This window comes from Pelmatolapia mariae, linkage group LG10_11, assembly GCF_036321145.2.
Source record: "Pelmatolapia mariae isolate MD_Pm_ZW linkage group LG10_11, Pm_UMD_F_2, whole genome shotgun sequence".
Taxonomy (NCBI): domain Eukaryota; kingdom Metazoa; phylum Chordata; class Actinopteri; order Cichliformes; family Cichlidae; genus Pelmatolapia; species Pelmatolapia mariae.
Window position 1 is genome coordinate 12,346,797 of NC_086236.1, and position 18,250 is coordinate 12,365,046.

General features: G+C 39.9%; 1 protein-coding gene across 1 annotated transcript in view; it reads right to left on the reverse strand.

Annotated features, from left to right (window-relative positions):
* The window catches only part of stk32a (serine/threonine kinase 32A), a 70,970-nt gene that overhangs the window by 22,885 nt on the left and 29,835 nt on the right, over positions 1–18,250 (reverse strand). Inside the window, exon 6 of the mRNA XM_063486368.1 lies at positions 5,632–5,669. Coding sequence (XP_063342438.1) covers positions 5,632–5,669 — 38 coding nt within the window. The remainder of the gene's footprint in view (positions 1–5,631; positions 5,670–18,250) is intronic.

An 18,250-nucleotide genomic window follows, 5' to 3' on the forward strand; every position in this document is an offset into this window, starting at 1 on the left:
AAATGTGGAGAATGAATTCAGCTCAGTCTCATAGCCTGAGGAAAGAATTAGCAGAAACTTCTCGATCAACAGGGACGATGGTGGCAGCAGGGTGTGGATGACATTGTTTTGGCATTATGCAGACACCTCACTGATATTACTGTGTTAATAGCATTAATCAAAAGATGCAGAGCCTTCTAGCTTTGAGCTATGCACGAGTTTGGGAATTTAGATCCTTCTCCTGCAGAAGTTTACAATAACTTGGCAAAGGACTTTCGCTTTGTACGTTTCCTGTCTTAACTACAGTCTTTTCTGAACTTTGTTTACAACAATGGAAAGTGTGATGACAATGACAAGTTCTCTGTGATATAGAAAAACCCAGGAACCTCAAAGAGCTCAGCTTACCCCACTTCACAAACACTATATTGCCAAGTATTCGCTCGTCTGCCATCACATGCATTTGAACTTGATTGACATCTTGTTCTCAATCCATAGGGTTTAATAGCAGTCATAAACTGATGATGGTGAGAAGGCCTGGCCTGCAGTCTCCACTCTGATTCATCCCAAAGGTGTTCTATCAGACTAAGATGAGGACTCTGTGCAGGCTAGTCAAGTTCGCCCACACCAAACTTGCTTATCCATGTTTTTATGAACCTTGCTTTGTGCACCGGTGCACAGCCATGTTGGAACAGGAAGGGACCATCCCCAAACTGGGGTGAGCCCAACTCCTAAAAAACAACCCTACACCATAATCACCCCTCCACCAAACTTTACACTTGGCACCGTGCAGTCAAACAATTACCATTCCCCTGGCAGTTGCCAAACCCAGACTCGTCCATTAGGCTTCCAGAAGGAAAAGCGTGATTTGTCACTCCAGAAAACACGTCTCCACTGCCCTAGAGTCCAGTGGCAAATTGCTTTACACTGCTGCGTTAGACTTTTTTGCATTGCGCTTGATGTTGTAAGGCTTGGATGCAGCTGCTCAGACATGGAAACCAATTACATGATGAGTGAGTGAGTTAATTTGAAAGCTATACGAAGTTCGGAGGTCTGTAGTGATTGACTCTGCAGAAAGCTGGTGACCTCTGTGTCCCTCAGCATCCGCTGACTTTCTCCATGATTTTATGTGGCCTAACACTTCGTGGCTGAGTTGCTGTTGCTCTCACTCCCTTTGCTATAATACCACTAACTGCTGACTGTGGAATATTTAGCAACAAGGAAATTTCACAACTGGACTTGTTGCACAGGTGGCATCATATCACGGTACCATGCTACAATTCACTGAGCTCCTGAGAGCGACCCATTCTTTCACAAATATTTGTAGAAGCAGTCTGCATGCCTCAGTAGTTGATTTTATATACCTGTGGCCATGAAAGTGGTTGGAACTGCCAAATTCAATGATTGGGATGAATAAGTGAATACACTTGGCAATGTAGTATACATTGATTTAACAGTGGAGTGTGTATTTGTATTTGTATGATTACTTTTTTTCTCAAATCAACAATCAACTCCCTATTGTTGATCGTGTTAAGCAGCAGGATTTTAATGAATTGCTTCGAATACCTCATAAGAGGTGCGTCACAACAGTTGGGCATCCATGGAATACTTGCCAGTTACAGTGGATGGATTTAATAAAGTAGCGGCTCTTGACTCGTGGGGTGCATTATGAGTTAAGCTTAAGTGGATCCCTGGGTGATTCTTTTTATTTTAAAGTACCATTCCCACTGTCCCTGCTTGTGAGTGTTTAAGTGGCCACTGAACAATGGTTCAGCAGGAGGCCTGGTGGCTTAGTTATCTAATGTGTTTTATGGGATTACCACAACAACTGTCAAGCTTTGCTCAGGCCATATCCTGCTGCTGCATAGCTCTTCTATTTTTAGTATGGCTTTCATTACCAATACCTCACAACATGCACCCAAATCAATTTCTTGGATCCATTTTTGTAGCCACAGTTATGTGTATTAACACTTACTGCAGGGCCATACAGCATAAAGTTTGAACTTTTCCCAAAAAGTGACATCATCCAGCAAATTGTGCACTACATGTGAGATGTAAGCAACCAGAGGTTTCTTCATTAATACACTTTTAACCAATGACTGTTTTCAGTTGCACTGTCCTTCTGAGGACTGAAAGAAAACTACCCCTACAGTTTATTCTTACGTGTTATTTAAACAGCATAACACAATGCATCTCTCTTTTTTTCCTAATAAAACTGTCTAGAACCTCAACTAAATCAGCACTGGCGCCTCATTTCACTCTTTTTAATATTAATATTATTACACTGAAAGCATTTGAGCCAAAAAGGATTTTGTTCTGCATCAGAAATATTTGGAATTAATGTGTTAATATTCATAATCTTTTTGATCTGTGAGCTGTTGTTGAGGTACTACCAAAACAAAGACCATGGATTGAAGTCTGCTGAAATAAGCCATCCCAGGTTTTTCTCAGTCAGTATCTCGCTAGTGTAACAATCTTTGTTTGTGACATTGGTGTCGGGTTGTCTCACCAGAGTGTGTGTAAACTCTGCAATCAGATGCCACCTTTTCCACCTTTCAAATCCCTGTGTGCCTAAACGCTGTTGTGCAATCTGATTTATGCCACATAATACCACAATGAACAAGAAGCACTTGAGCTGTCAAATCATAATGGTGAAATAATGAAAACATAAAGCATACCTAATTGTTTTAATGAAGACATTATTTAGCCATGGAAACATGCTTTGCCTTCACTCAACACATGCAGAGACTGTTAAAGTAACCTCAAGCACACTAATCATTAATGTTCCTCATTAAGGTAAAAGCCAGTATTCCAGAACACCAATTTCAAGCACAGTGATAGTTTTTTATGGCGTGAAGATTGCTAGTTGACACAAACATTGAAGTCATTACTATTTTAGCTCCCTGCTTTCTCTAAAACAGAACGATCGCATGCTACCTTTTATGAGTCAGATGTGAGCTGACGTGCCATACGTATGCAGATGCAATTATCAGTGTTTGTTTGGTAGTGGAGAAGAGACCCGTGGTTTCAATCACAATATTCTTTTAATGTGCTGTGTGTTCGTTTTCGTAGGAAAGGTGCATATAATCTCACAGAGGATAAAATAGACCTGGCCCTCCTGGAGCTTCACTCAGCATCCTAAGCGCTATGCTGTTTAACAAAGCAACGTCACATGTGCACGAGTAAATTGTTTTTCTCTATATGAAGCAGCTCCCAGAGGGATACAGGAGCACAGGTCAATTCCAGCTTTCAAAATGCAGAAGCAAACAGCTTGCTACCCCCCTCTGACACCTCATGCTGTTTTAGACTTCAGTGAAGAGGTAAACTAAAGGTCTATGCAGGAAAAAAAAAACAAGAGTGTGGGCAGAATGCATGACGAGAAGAGAAGTGCTTAGTGAGTTTTAAAGGACACACACACATACAGACAGGAACCACAAGTGAACGTCTGTTGTCCTGTGGAAATTAGGCAGGAGCTGGCAATGCTGCCTTTTTATTTCCCCTCCCTCAAATGCACTTTCTCTCTGCTTTTCGCTTTTATCTCTGTTCTTTCCTTATGCATCTCTGTCTGTCTGTTGTATTTTTTCTCCTTTGATAAATCTTTTCAGAAATGTGTGTTCATCACTTTCCTCCTTTGTGTCGTATCCTCGCCTCACGCTCTTTCTCTGTCTGTCTTTCTTTGTCTGCTTGTTGTGACAGCAGGGCTGCCATCCCACATATCCCCTTGGCTCTCTTGAGCAGCTGCCCCATGCCCTCTGATATCTAAGGAGTTTAGGTGTGTGTGTGTCTGTGTGTCTGTGTATGTGTGCACTACACTGCAGTACATGAACAAAATGGACACTTTGATGTGAGGCAGCTTTTTAAAACAAAGGAAATAATTCTCCAGTCTAGTTGTGAATTAGTGAATTAGTTATGCACTGATTTAAATATCAGCAGTGCACTGCTAGACAGCCTTTGCTATAATGATAACCAACAAAAACACCTTAAAGTCGTGTCCCTGTTAAGTTAGATTTAAAACCTACTGCAGAGCAATTAATGCATTTACACTCCTGTAACACGGTGAAACAGAGAAAACAGGAATTTGGCAAACAAACTAGCATGACCTTAAAAGACAAGTGCAAATAAATATGAATATAATAATATAAATATAATTAATGCATAAATAAGATCGTTTTTTGTTAATAATGCAATGTTTTTACTTGTGTACGAGTGGTACCTGTAAGCCCGTTCAGGTTGCACAGATAGTCCAAACCTTTCAAAATTGCACACCCATCACATTCTTCACAAGAAGGTCTGTTGTGTCTCTAACGACAGTTTAAAAAGTGGTGGAGATACAAAGATAGGTGCTTTCAAACATAGAGAGCTAGACAGGGCCACAAAAGGCCATCGTGTGATCGTGGCTCAAGAGTTGGCAGTTTGTCTTGTAATTGGAAGGTTGCCGGTTCGAGTCTCGGTTGTTGTGTCCTTGGGCAAGACACTTCACCCGCTGCCTACTGGTGGCGCCAATGTCTGGCAGCCTTGCCTCTGTCAGTGCGCCCCAGGGCGGCTGTGGCTACAATGTAGCTTGCCATCACGAATGTGTGGATGACTGAATGTGTAAAGCGCTTTGGGGTCCTTAGGGACTAATAAAGCGCTATACAAATACAGGTCATTTACCATCAACCCAGGATCAGAATCTGCTTTTTTGTACGAGGAATAGGAGGAGCACTACCAGAGCCCAACAAACTGGCCTCCAGCAGGTTAATTATCTGACCAAAGTGTCAGAAAAAAATCCACTAAGGTGGCACGAGAGCCCGATATCCTTTAGTGGGACCTGTTCTCACAATCCAAAACTATGCAACTCATTTGCCAAGAATATACCTCACAAAAACATCCACCTGGACGATGCTGCATTTGAAATTTTGTCTCCGGACTCTTTCGCAGCTATCTGCTTATGCTTCTAGATTAAATCCCTGAACTTTAAGCGACTGTGTGTTATAGTGTCATGATTGAGTCTTTCCTCGTATAACAAAATTTGGAATTCAAGCCTATTTTTGCCGTTCTTACATAAGAACAATTCCCATTCTTTTCTTCACAGTGAAGAATACAGAATAATAAAACGTCATCTACTTACTGAATCGAGAGCTGACACTAAAACCTGTTATGAAACTCTATCAATAATTCCATCCGTCTGACACACACACAAGAATTCTAAGTAAGTTTCTCTTTTCGCACATGGAGAAGACATGATGAATATAACCTTGTTTTCCACTCCCCTGTTACATCACTCCATTTTATTTCATCCCATGGTTCAGAGAGAAAGAAAAAAAGCTTCACCTAAATGTCACACAGCTTCAGCCAACTCAAACTGACAGTTTGGACAAAACATAAGATTTCACTTGTGCAGGCCTTCTCTGGTAAGAGGCATTTTCCCGCTTTGTGCTGCTTTGTGTTCCAAGACCTATCTAGTCAGTAAATGTGAAAGCTGTCTCTGTGCATTGCAGCTACTTTGATCTGTGCAATTGTGCAACCCAGAGGTTAGAGGTTGGGTGAAATTCTTAGTTAGATGCAGTTGAAGTGTTGAATTTTTAACGGTGAGTCTTTATGATGGAAATTTCATTCACTGACACTGAAATTAATTAATTAATAAAAAAAATATAAAGAAACAGGGCATCTTACCATGTTCATCTAGTAGTATGTTGTCAGGCTTGATGTCTCTGAAAACGGACACAGAGAATACAGTAATATTAATGTTCGGATATCACAAATCGGAATCAGATTTGTGTTTGTAAATCACAAAGTGATTGTGCAGATATGCAGCACAATTTGTAGAAGAAGCATGATTGGGATTTGCAAACCCCAAAATAATCAAAATGATTAAAAAAACAGTGTTTCTTAAATAAACAGTGGATCAAAGTACTGATTACTTGTTGAACAGACACCTTAGAAAATGACTATGATGCTCGAGATCCAATCAGGAGAATGAAAGCTTGCGAGTTTCAAATGCATCAAAATCACAATTATAAGAACGCTTTCACATTAAACATTTTATCCAACTAAGGATATAACTTTGAAGCTGTTGTCATTTTAGTGCAGTCAGGGGAATTGTGTGATAACGTCTTCTTTAAGGTAGTAATCTGTGAAATCTGAAACTTTGGTGTGTTGCGTCATCCACTGTGATAAACGCACAAGGCTCTGGTGTGCATAGCAATTCCCGCAGTTCACCTGTGAATAAAACAGCGTGGGTGGTACTCTGATGTCTTATTTGCTGCTGGTGACGTTTGAGTTTCTGTAGGTGGCACTGTCATCTCTGCCAAGGAGCTGAGATTACTCATATTAATTACTTAATTCTTCGCTTCTTTATCCTAAAAAAGCCTTAATTCTGCATAAAAAAGGAGGTGAATGTACAGCTGACTGACATGCTGTTGTTTTGAATCATTTCACTTAAGCAAAAAACAATATTTAATAAGGAAACTTTAAAATGGTGCTCTCTTACATTCGCTGTGTGATGAACACAAATGAATCTTAACCATTTATGAGAGAACGCGGGGCGTCAGGTTAAACTGTGGGAGCAGAAACTTGAAACCTGAGAAGAGTAACAGGTGTGGACTGAGTCCCTTTCAAAAGTCACAGTTTCTCCTCACCATGTGCTTGTTTTTCTCCCATTTTCTACCACGTTTTTTTGGGGGAACATTTTTATATGTTTTTTAACCCAACGTGCACTTACTAGGCACTTTATAGCTGACTAGTACTGGACTATGGAGTTGCTGCAAATTTGACATCCATGAGGCAAACCTCCCATCCAAGATGGCATACTGAATTGAGATCTGATGACGAGACTCAGACTCATCAAAAGACGTACTACAACTGTAATCCAGTTATTCACAACACAATTCAAATCTGGAGACAGATCGTGAAAGAGTATAGACTCAGACCCTTCTCGCTTTTGACACCTATTACAGCTAATCCTGCATTTAAACCCTCAGTTTTAGATGGGACATTTGATCGCTGGAAGGAAATGGGGTTGCGAAATGTGGGACACCTGTATTTTCAGGGCTCTTTTGCTTCATTTCAACAGCTTAAGGAGAAGTACAACTTATTAGCCTGTGATTTTTTAGATACCTTCAAATAAGGAGCTATGTAAGGTCCCAACTACAACAATTTGAGTCTGCAATGCCAGGTAAGCTTGACCAATGCCTGGTGGATTGTATAACAGAAAAGCATGCTGTTGCTTTTATATATGAGATATTACAGTCACTCCGGCAGAAGGATACAGGTAAAATAAAATCAGCTTGGGAAAAGGAATTAGGGTCAGAAATTCATAATGATATCTGGACTAAAGGGCTACGTTATGTTAATTCCTGCTCTATCAACGCCCGACATAGGTTAATTCAGTTTAAAATTTTGCACAGATTGCACTACTCGAAGACAAGATTACATCGGATATTTCCTGAAACGTCACCCATCTGTGATAAATGTCAATGTGCAGAAGCAGATCTGCTTCACAGTTTTGTAATGTGTATTAAATTACAAAGTTTTTGGGCTTCAGTTTTTTCTTTTTTTTCAAAACTTTTTGATGTGCAGTTAGACCCTGACCCCATTTTGATTCTTATTGGACTATCGGGACAATCTAAAAAACTTAAGAGCACACAGATTTCCCTCCTGTCCTATGGCCTGATGTGTGCAAAGAGACTGATTCTCCTCCTATGGAAGGGAAAAGAAGTGCCCTCCTTGAAAGTCTGGATTTCAGTACTGACAGATACTCTTCATCTGGAAAGGATGCGCTATATTATAAACGACAAACTGGAGGACTTCGATCAGATTTGGAGGCCGCTCATTGAGCACCTGGAAACTATGAACAAATGAGAGCTATTATGTGGACTTCACCATTGCTTAAAATAAGCTGATAGCACTCTGGGATAAGGGAAGGGTGTAGGGAGGAGGGTTTTTTTGTTTGTTTGTTTGTTTTGCTGTTGTTGTTTTTTGACCGCCCTTTTTGGTATTTTCCACTGTCTTGGTTGTGTGTTTTCTTTTCTTTTTTTTCTGTTTTTGTTGTTTTGGTTTGTTTTTGGGTTTTTTTGGGGTTTTTTGTTTGTTTTTTTGTTTTTCCCCCTTTCCTTGATGACAAAACTGTAAAAAGGAAGCAATGTCCATTTATGGGACAATTTGTGATTGTTATTTGTGCTTCACAATAAAAATATTTGAAGAGAGACTCAGACTCATCACTTTCCAATCTCTTATTGTCCAATTCTGGTGATCCTATGTGAACTGTGGCCTAAGAATTATTTTCTTAGTCGACAAGAGTGACGCTCAGTGTGCTCTTGTTCAACTGCTACAAGGTTTGACCTGTGTGCTCACAGATTTTTCATACCTTGGTTTAACAAGTGGCTATTTGAGCCTTCCTGTTAGCTTGAAGCAGTCTAGCCAATCTCCTCTGACTTCTGGAATCAACAAGGCATTTTCAGCCAGAGAACTGTGGCTCGCTGGATATTTTCTCTTTTTCAGATATTCTCTGTACAGAGGTTGTGTGGGAAAACACCAGCCTGTCTAATACCAACAAACATGCCGTGTTCAAAGTCACTTAAATCACCTTTCTTCCCGATTCTGATTCCCGCTTTGAACCTCAGCAGGTCGTCTTAAACATTTATACATGCCCAGATAAACTTAATTGCTGCCAAGCGATGAGACATTTGTGTTAATAAGCAGCTTAACAGGTGTAATTAACAGTGGCCGGTGGGTGTTTATCATCAAGAAGCACTACAGTAACACCTCACTGTCCTGCTGAATGTATGTTTGTGGAATTAGATCTAAATCGTAATTTAAATATAAATAGCCCTGTTCTACTCTTATGAGGTATTCAAAGCATTTATAAGATTATTTAATCAGCAAAAAATAAAATAAAGTACACAAAAAGAAAGAAAGAATCTCCTTCCAGTGAAAGTTTAAATTTTGTTACTTTAGTTAAGACATTTTATTTATCTTATTATTTATCATATTATTTTATTTTTTTAGCTGGAAAAAAATATTCATTTATCACACAGATTATTTTTGCTAGGAGATTTTGTTCCTATTTTTAGTTTTATGTTTTTAATATAGTGTGTTCTTTTCTCCTCTTCATTGAAAACAAGAGGACTAAGTAACGTGTACTAAAAAAAAAGAATCCATAGAACTACAGGAAGTTAACTGTCAGGGTGGAAATTAATTTGAACAGAGAAACACTGACTGCTGATTCCCAAACTGTTATAGTGACAAAGGCATCTGCAACAATACCAAGATCCCTGATGACAATCAGCAACTTCAAAGAACAGTTCAGTGTCCAATGATTTCCCTCCTGGCCATTTTTAAAGTTCAAAGCATCGTTATTCTCCACTTTTCCTTGTTTTCATTTATCTGTATTTGACACCGTCATCTATCTTTTCCATACCATGACACTGTCTGCCCCACTGGGACTACTCCTAATATCCTATGTGCTTACACACTTCTTTGCATTTCCCCTTTTAACCTTGGTGCCTTCTAGCAAACACACTGAAACCTAAAACTCTTCAGGCACACAAAAGCACAAACTTAAAAGTGGCGGACAGTGTCATATTCTGCTAATTACCATCCTCCCTGTGTGAGACTGATGTGCCGGTGTGACTGCAGACTGGATTCAAAGACTGGAAGGGTACATTGTGTTCTCAGCTTCACTCTGTTCTCTTGTCTCTGGAACATATCACCACTGCTCTAAAATGCTTTGAACTGGAGCAATGATATTCAATATTCAGAGCCCTCCTCAAATGTTCCATTGTTGCTTGATGATCGAGCAGCATTCGTTCTGACATCAGCTTTACTAAATGAAGACATCTAAGAGGAGCATATTGTGTTTGCATTAAATCGGATCATGATAACACAATCAATTGACCTGAGTGTTTTTCATGTAAAAATGTGATCTGTAATCAGGCTATGGGTGTATTTCATAATGTGAGACAGAAATAGTATAGTAGTAGTCCATGCTAAATGAAGTTTTATCAGTGTTTGAATAATACCTTACACATATTGGGTTGCGCATCCTCACTGTTAGTGGGTGTCTCATCTAATTATGTCTTTTGCCTATAGGAGCACAGCAGGACTTAACATATCAAAGGCCACACTGACCTGGGCTCTCTGTGTGGCTTTGTGTGCATATGTGTCTGTGTGTGTTGAACACTCTTGGAGACAAGGAGAACCTGTAGCATTAGACTTGGCTCTCTGGCAGATCGAGTGGCACAGGCCCAGGCGGGGGTAAGAAAGGTCGACCATGTAACCCTTAATTAGCTGACATTTGCCTCAAAGGCTGGCACTGAGGGGGAGAGGAGGGGCATGTGTCGCCGCTAAAAAAGCACACTGCAAGTGAGAACAAGGGAGCATCTTTTACTGCTAAAGGCCAAGCTGTCATTGTGATGCCACAGGAATCAGCAGGGGTCGACACACCTGGCTTAAGAGATAAAGCAAAGCGGCAAGTCTCATTAGGAGTTGGTGCATGGTAAAAGCCGAGCTGCTGAAATAGAGGTGACGACGATGATGACCACGAATGACTTTGTCTTTTGGCAGTCGACATAAATGAGCAAGCAAACAGCAAGTTTTGACTTGAAAATATTCCCATTGTATTTTCAAAAACTCACATGATCCATAGAATGCTGCAAGAAGTTGCACATCAGCAGTGGAAAATAGCAGAATGCAAATATCTAATCAGTCAATCACATGGCAGTAACCCAATGTATTTAGGCATTTAAATATGGTCAAGAGAAGAAAGGTGATTTAAGTTGTTTTGAATGTGGCATGGGTTTTGTATCAGATGGACTAGTCGGGTATTTCAGAAACTGCTGATCTACTGGGATTTTCCCACACAGCAACTTTTTTTTGGCATACTTTGGGACCCTTAGTAACAATCATTAGGCTCAAATCATCTCAAACTGGTTTCTTGAACACTCAAATGACCTCCACAGACACCAGATCTCAATCCAGCAGGTCACTGGAATGTGCAGGAACAGGAGATTTGCCTTGTGCAGCACACAAATGTGCAGCAACTGTGTGATGCTGTCATGTCAATACGGACAACGACATCTGAGGAATGTTTCCAGCATTGTTGAATCTGTGCCACGAAGAATTAAGGCAGTTCTGAAGGTGAAATAGGAAGATGTCGAGCCTATAATGAATGGTCCAGAGAGTGAATATACATATGTAACTAACATCCATCCATCCATCCATCCATCCATCCATCCATCCATCCATCCATCCATCCATCCATCCATCCATCCAGCTACAGTTGCAATTACAAGGATTTCTGCTGATTACTTAAAACTCTTCAACTCACCTTCAAGTCACAGTTTTTGACAAGCTAAAGGGAACTAAGCTAATAACATAACATATGCTTGTTTAAAATATAACAAAAGAATGAATTATCCCACACGCTGGTTGGGCTGAACCCTTTATAAAAGTGCTTTTGCAAAAGAAGTGCCAATATTTTTTATAAACCTAGGGATTAAAAAACCCATTGACCAATTCTCATTTGCATTCAGTTGAAAGATCCATGAATTAAATGCTAGTTTTCTTTCACAGCAGCTGACATAAATTCAATCACACATAATCAAAAGTAGGTCAGACGGCTCTGCACTAATGTTGTCTAGGGAAAAAAGCAGTGTTATTATTCACAAGGTTTTTTTTCCTTGACTCAGCATTAAATCAGAGAATGTTTACTCTGCCGTTTACCTTGTTTTTATGACCACATAATCACAGTTGGAGTAGTGGAAGCCCATTCAGTATTCTTGGGATTTTGAAAAATAATTCCCATTATTTAGTTTCCAGTGATCTGGATGTGAGGTATCTGGTCACTATGGCCTAAAATCCAATTTCATTGCAGTGGACATGAGACATCTCACCCGGTCATTTCAGCTAGCTGTTTATCATGTGTGTATTAGCCAGGATAACTGCAATGCAGCACCTATTAGTGCTAAAAAACACATGTGTCTGTTTTAGCCTTAGCCACACCAGGACTGTGTGACGATTGGACTGCTTGGTTAAGTTACACCTTAACCCACAGCAAAAGGGATGAAAGAGCTATACTTGTTTCCTTTCCTTTCTATAATGGAAATTGCAGGGGGGAAAAAACTAATATATTTCGTTCTTGCACTGACAGCCACTAAACTGTGAGATAACAACTTGTAATCATCAGCCATTGTTTGTCACTGCTGGAGTACTGCAGAATTGTTGCTTAGATGAACAAGGTGTTTTTTAAAATAAATTCTCTCAGCCAAAAGTAAAGCATAAAGTATCATGACAGTTTACATATAATTTGACAGCTGTGACGCTCTGCACAGAGATATTAAGTTTATATCTAAAGTCCTATAAACAAATTTAAATAGAGGGGATAAAAGTGCTAAATCTGAAAAAATAGTTTGAGGTCCAATAGCCACACTAAAAGAGTATTTAAGTCATAAAAGCTAAAAAAATTCCCAAGGCATGCAATTAAAGAGCTAGAGCATTAAATTGGGAGAAACAGTGGGAATAGTGGCGATTTAAGAAAACACAGAATGCATAGATCATTGATATTCTGTATGGATAAACAGAGAAAATGAAGCAAAGGACGAATGAGAGAGTGTGGTATGAATAAGAAATAGGAAGAAATATAGGAAGCTAGGGGAAAATTAAGTAAGAAAGGAACAAAGAGCAAATTAAACAAGTAGGATTAAAGGGATAAAGCGTGAAATAGAAAAAGTGACCAAAATTTTGGGCTCCTCTGAGTGAGGAATTTGATGAAGGGCCAGAGAAGCTCAGTGAAAGCTGATCCCCTTAGCTTTTCTCTCAGTTGACTGACCCTACAAGCTATTAGCAGGATCTAATGGCCTCATTACAGCATGCTATGAGAGGCAGAGGAGTAACTGAACCCTGTACCTGGTCATACGACACCACGCTGATACTCGACCAGGCCAACACACCTGAGAACAGAGGCTTGTGTGCACACTCACACCCACACACACAGGTCAGACCATTAAAAAAGCACACGTAATAATACACATGCCGAAACCAACAACACAGAAGCACACCTGCTTACATTAGATGTGAACTGTGAAGCAGTACGGGCTCCTGGGGGGATTTTAGGGGAAGAAAACCAGACTTGTTCTGACATGTTGCGATAAAAGTGGCAAACAATCTGCCACATGCGATGACAAAAACACTACGCAGTCGGTCTAAAATTAGCCCACACGCACATCCTGTGACTATGACTTCATTGTTGTATTTATTGTATTGTCAATTTGCAGGAAGATCTAAAGAATGAAGCCAAATCAAGCATTTAAACCACATAGCAAATACATTATTACAATTTAACTTGACCATTATCTTCTTGATTATTTAACAGTCGGTTAGTCCATTTAATGTGAAATAATGAAAATCACTAGAGGGGCAATACCTTTAAATCACTACACACCCAGCCCTGGTATCATGACTTTTCCTTTTATTTTTTTGTTAAATCTTTGAACAAAATGCAAAATTTGTTGATATGAAACTTTTAATCTTGCTGTTTTCCACGTTAAAAAGAAAGCGATTCATAGCTTCTACGGTGAAATTGGCGGTACTAGTTTTCTGCTGGCAGTTTAATCACAGGCTCTTTCATGGCTCGGCCGCTTTAGTAGCTTCTCCCCTCTGGAATAAAAGTGGGGAGCTGTATGAGCTCGTGCCGCTCCCCCTCTGTCACAAAGGAGAGTGGAGGAGCTCTGGAAGCCCCAGAAAGCCCTCAGCTCAGCTACATCCCACACTCTCCCAACAAGCAATACACGCATGAACACAGCTATGCACAGTTTGTGTGCAGAAATATGCACGCGCCCACAGATTCACACAGTGTCAGAATCCCTCAGTTCTCAGCACCCACGCCCACCAGCCACTGAAGAGCGAGTCAGACAGCCGCTGCCTTTGAACGTGAATTGAAAGCCCAACTTGATCCACAGAGACTAACTGCTCCAATCCAACAAACTGCTGCATCTCTCATCCACCCTTTCGTCTTCCTGTTAACGGCAAGCAGCTCTGACAAGTGCGAGAAAGAGACAGGTGTGCGTGTGTGTGTGTGTGTCTCCGTCCTCTTGTTTATCCACATGTGTAAACAATATTTTGCGTGCACCAACAGTTGAGAAGAGAGACATTCATTCTTTATTCATCAATAAATGCCGACTGTGGCCCGGTTAACAAAGTTGGCCCTGACGAGTTCCCGGACTCTGGGAGAGCGGCGAGCAGACACGAGAAGCAGCCAGTCAGCGCTAAAAACTCACATCACAATTACTGGTGATGAATAATTCACAGAGTCAGAAACATTCAGAGATTGTTGCAAAAGAAATAAAATGTCATCTTTTTCTCTCTCCATGCCTCTTTATCTTTGTCTTTCATCACCTTCTTTTTGTCTCTCAGTCTGCCTCGGTTTTCCTGAATGTGCTGCTTTCTCCTTCTTCCTTCTATTTTTTTTTTAATTCTACAGAACACTTGTGAATTAAATACACAAGCAGCCAATTAGTGATCTTTTTGGAACAGACTTGCTTGTAAACAGTCTATCGTGTTCACAGCACAAACCTCCTCCCATCCTTTAATCTGCTACTGTGAGCTGAGGCTGAGCTGAAGGAGATTTTCGACAAAGATAATGCTCAATTCACCGTGTTTTTGTTGTTGTTGTTTTTGGGTTGGTTTTTTTTTTGGTGGAAATCAGGAAAGCTGGTACCAGCTGGCACTTTAATCTGCATTTATGAAATATGAGCATATAATTTCTCTCTCCCTCTCTTCCCTCACTCCTGTTTTTTTTTTTTTCTTCATCTGCTGGGAAATAAAACATTAACACGCTCCATGAATAAAGGATACTTCACTTGAAGACCTGACAAATGCTCCCCATCTCAAACAGCTGATGGAGAGTAAGAGTAATGACTTTGTCTGCAACCATGCATACCATTTACTATCTTTTCTCCTTTTTTTAGAGCACAAGAAGACCCACTTCCTTTCACCTTCACTTAAGCAGATAGGTGAATTAAGATCATATTCCCTTTCGGCAGCTTAGCAAAAGGTCTCTTGAGGAGAAGAGGGCAGAAAGAGCAAATAAATTATTTGAAGCACAGCTATGTTTGTGCCACTCCCTCTGAGAAAGAAAGAGACCCTGCATAAGAAAAAACTAAGAACGGGGATGTACAAGAGTAGAGCATGGATAAGAAATACAGTAGGAAGTTGGAAGAGGAAATGGCACAAGAGGTGAAAAAAGGCAGCAATAATGAAAGAGATTATGAGGGAAAGGTAGAGTGTACTGCATGTGTGTATACATGTGAGAGAGAGGCTCAAAGAGGAGATGAGGGGAAGAGATCAGAGCTTGCAAAAGCAGAGCCTCTTTAGCTGAAATAGGGTTGCTGCTGCAACAGCTGGGTCTCAGTATGCTTCAGTTCATTTAATAAGAAATAGTAATGCCAATAAATAGACTGGTTAGTTTCCACACACAGGCAAAAGCAAACAATGGGATCTGTCAGTTTTTTCAGCATCTTTTGACTCCTTTGAGTTAGTTTTTAGGTCCAGAAGATGATGAAAGCGATTTCAAATGTCTCATGTCATTTGGTCTGATAGTTACCTATGCTTATGCTCATACTGAGGCTGTTTCTGAGGCTGCTGGCTGGTGGCTGACTCTAAGTTCTGGATAGTTTTAGCCACTTAACCTTTGTTGGCTTCTTTCAAATGTTTGTGTTCAGCTGAATGAAAGCAATTTAAGTATCTGATTAAGTTTGTTCTTACAATGATCATCTCTCATATGGACTATTGTTTGACGTCCTGGTCACTTGCTTGTCCAACAACACTTAAAACTATTGAAAACAATTATAAAAGAAGTTTAAAACTACTTGACAAAAAACCGACTTCCCACCACCACTGTCATGTGTTAAAAAAACATAAATTACTGAACTTCAATAACTTAGTGAAACTTAAAAGAGTGTGTTTAATATATAAAGTCTTACACTCCCTTGCTCCACCACCACTAAAGCAGTTCATTAGGCATAAAGAAAGCTCAGACAGGACCACTCGAGCTACAACCCGAGGAGACTTGTTTATACCCCACAGACGGACAGCATTTGGGCAGAACGTCCTTTCTGTCCAGGGTGGCCATCTGTGGAACAGTCTTCCTCAATCCATTAGAGAATGCTCGACATTCAATTTGTTTAAGGCAAAGGTTAAAAACTGGTTATGGACAAATCAAGCGTGTGATCATGTATAAGTTGTATAGTTTTAATGTTTTATTTGGGAATAGAATGGTGTTTATGTGTGAGTTTGGTGATGGAGTTTTTATTATGAATGAATTATGAATTTTTTATGAATTATTATGTCTATTTTTTTATGTTTATGGACAACAGGTGGAAATTAGCCCTTGGTTATAATCTGGTATGTTTACATTAATGTAATTTTTTTACATTTATGTTCATTAACATGCACTGTCCTAAATAAATTTGAATCTTGTTCGTGGTGGTCCCACTTTGGCAAACTTTCATCTTAACTCAGAGAGAAGAGCTTTCACACTAACAACATAGCATGTGGCTACAAGTGTGTGTGTTTGTGTCTACTTAACTGCAGCACTGTGTAGATGTTGTGCATGCATGAAAGCGACCAGCTAGCAAATGGTTATACATGGGGTTAACCAGCGGGTCAGGGCCAAGAATGCTTAAAAATCTGCCAATATCAATTCCTGTCTGGTCGATCATTGCATCTCTAGTTTAGTTTGAAGCTTTATAAAATACTTTTTGGACAAGAACAAAGGTCTATCCCACAAGAAACAATACAACATAATAACAATGTAAGACCAATTTAATATTTGTCAAGGCCTTTTAATAAGAAATTGTTTATATTAAAGCAATTAGACTTTGTATTACTGGTTACTTTGTATTATTAGTCTTAGAGCACTGTATTGTTAACTTTAAAGTTATCTATATGAATGACAGAAACCATCTGTATATTAATGGTCCTTACAGCTTTACCAGGCATATCCATGAAAGCAACAGATGGAGCCAAGGTACATACCTGTATGAATTTTTCCATACATGCATTGCAGGATGTAATGTACGTGCAAATTTCTTGTTGTAATGTCAGCACTGATTATATTTAAGTATAGCCACACTTTTGAAAATTTAGTTGTTTCCACCATTTTCACTAAGAGCACAATCCTCCAGCGTGCTGCACAGCAAGTGAGAGATGCTCCTTCCCCTTGCACAGATTGTCTGAAAGAAAGGTGTTCCTCCCGGATTAGAAGGAGCAAAAATGTTTCATATCATAAAATGTTAATCTTATTGCAAGTTAAAAAGTGACTTGGTCAAACAAAATGTACCATTATTGTAGTTTGGAGCTTTCTCCAAAACAATTAGAATCCCCCCAGCACTCTAGTGCACTGTAGCTATCATGAGGACACAATGGGCAACTGAAGTGGCTGATGAAAAAAATGTGGTTTTGACCAACTGACTACAGCCCAAAAATCACTCAAATATACCCCTTTAACTGAGTCCATGAACCTCTGCTGCCATCCTGGCCAATTGGCATAGCAGCAAACGCATGCTGGCCTGAATACAAACCCTCCTTTTCATCCTTTAATAAACCGCGCATTGTCTAAGCCAATGTCCAGCACCTCGTTGCCATTGTGGTGAGCAGCCAACTCAAAATGCAGCTAGCTGGTACCCTGGTGGGGTTCTGGCTCAAGCTTAGCTAATAAATCATCACATTCTATATCAGTCTGGCTGCCATTAGGGAATCTGATCGAAAGCTCCACGCCTATCTGATGATGCAAGTATATGCAATTTAGACTTTTGCCTTGAAATGAGGAGATGTGATTAGGTGTGACAGACTGAGTTTTGTAGTAAGCTTAATAGAAAAGTGAACAGTGTCCTCGTGAAGCTTCAACACTGGGATGCTGTAAGATGATGGAAATGGAAAAGAGAACATCTACTACAGGTGCTTAAGATGAATGTACTGCACTACCAGTCTCACTCAGTCAGAGTTAGTCACATTGCTATCTCTCATTACATTAAAAAAAGCAGTGCAGATAGCAAATGAAGACAACTTTAATAAAAGAATCCATAATTGCATGCACTGCAGCAGCAATCAGTGCTATAACATATTATTAAAGTTCTATCATATAAGTGCTTGTTTTCATGCACTGCTTGTAATTTTCAGCAACTTTGGATTTAGCATAGCTGTGGCTCCACGCTGTAGTGGTTAACACACAAAAAGTCCCCCAGTTGAGACTGAGATGAGACACAAACCCAGCTTCAAGGTGTCACAAGCAAGTGTA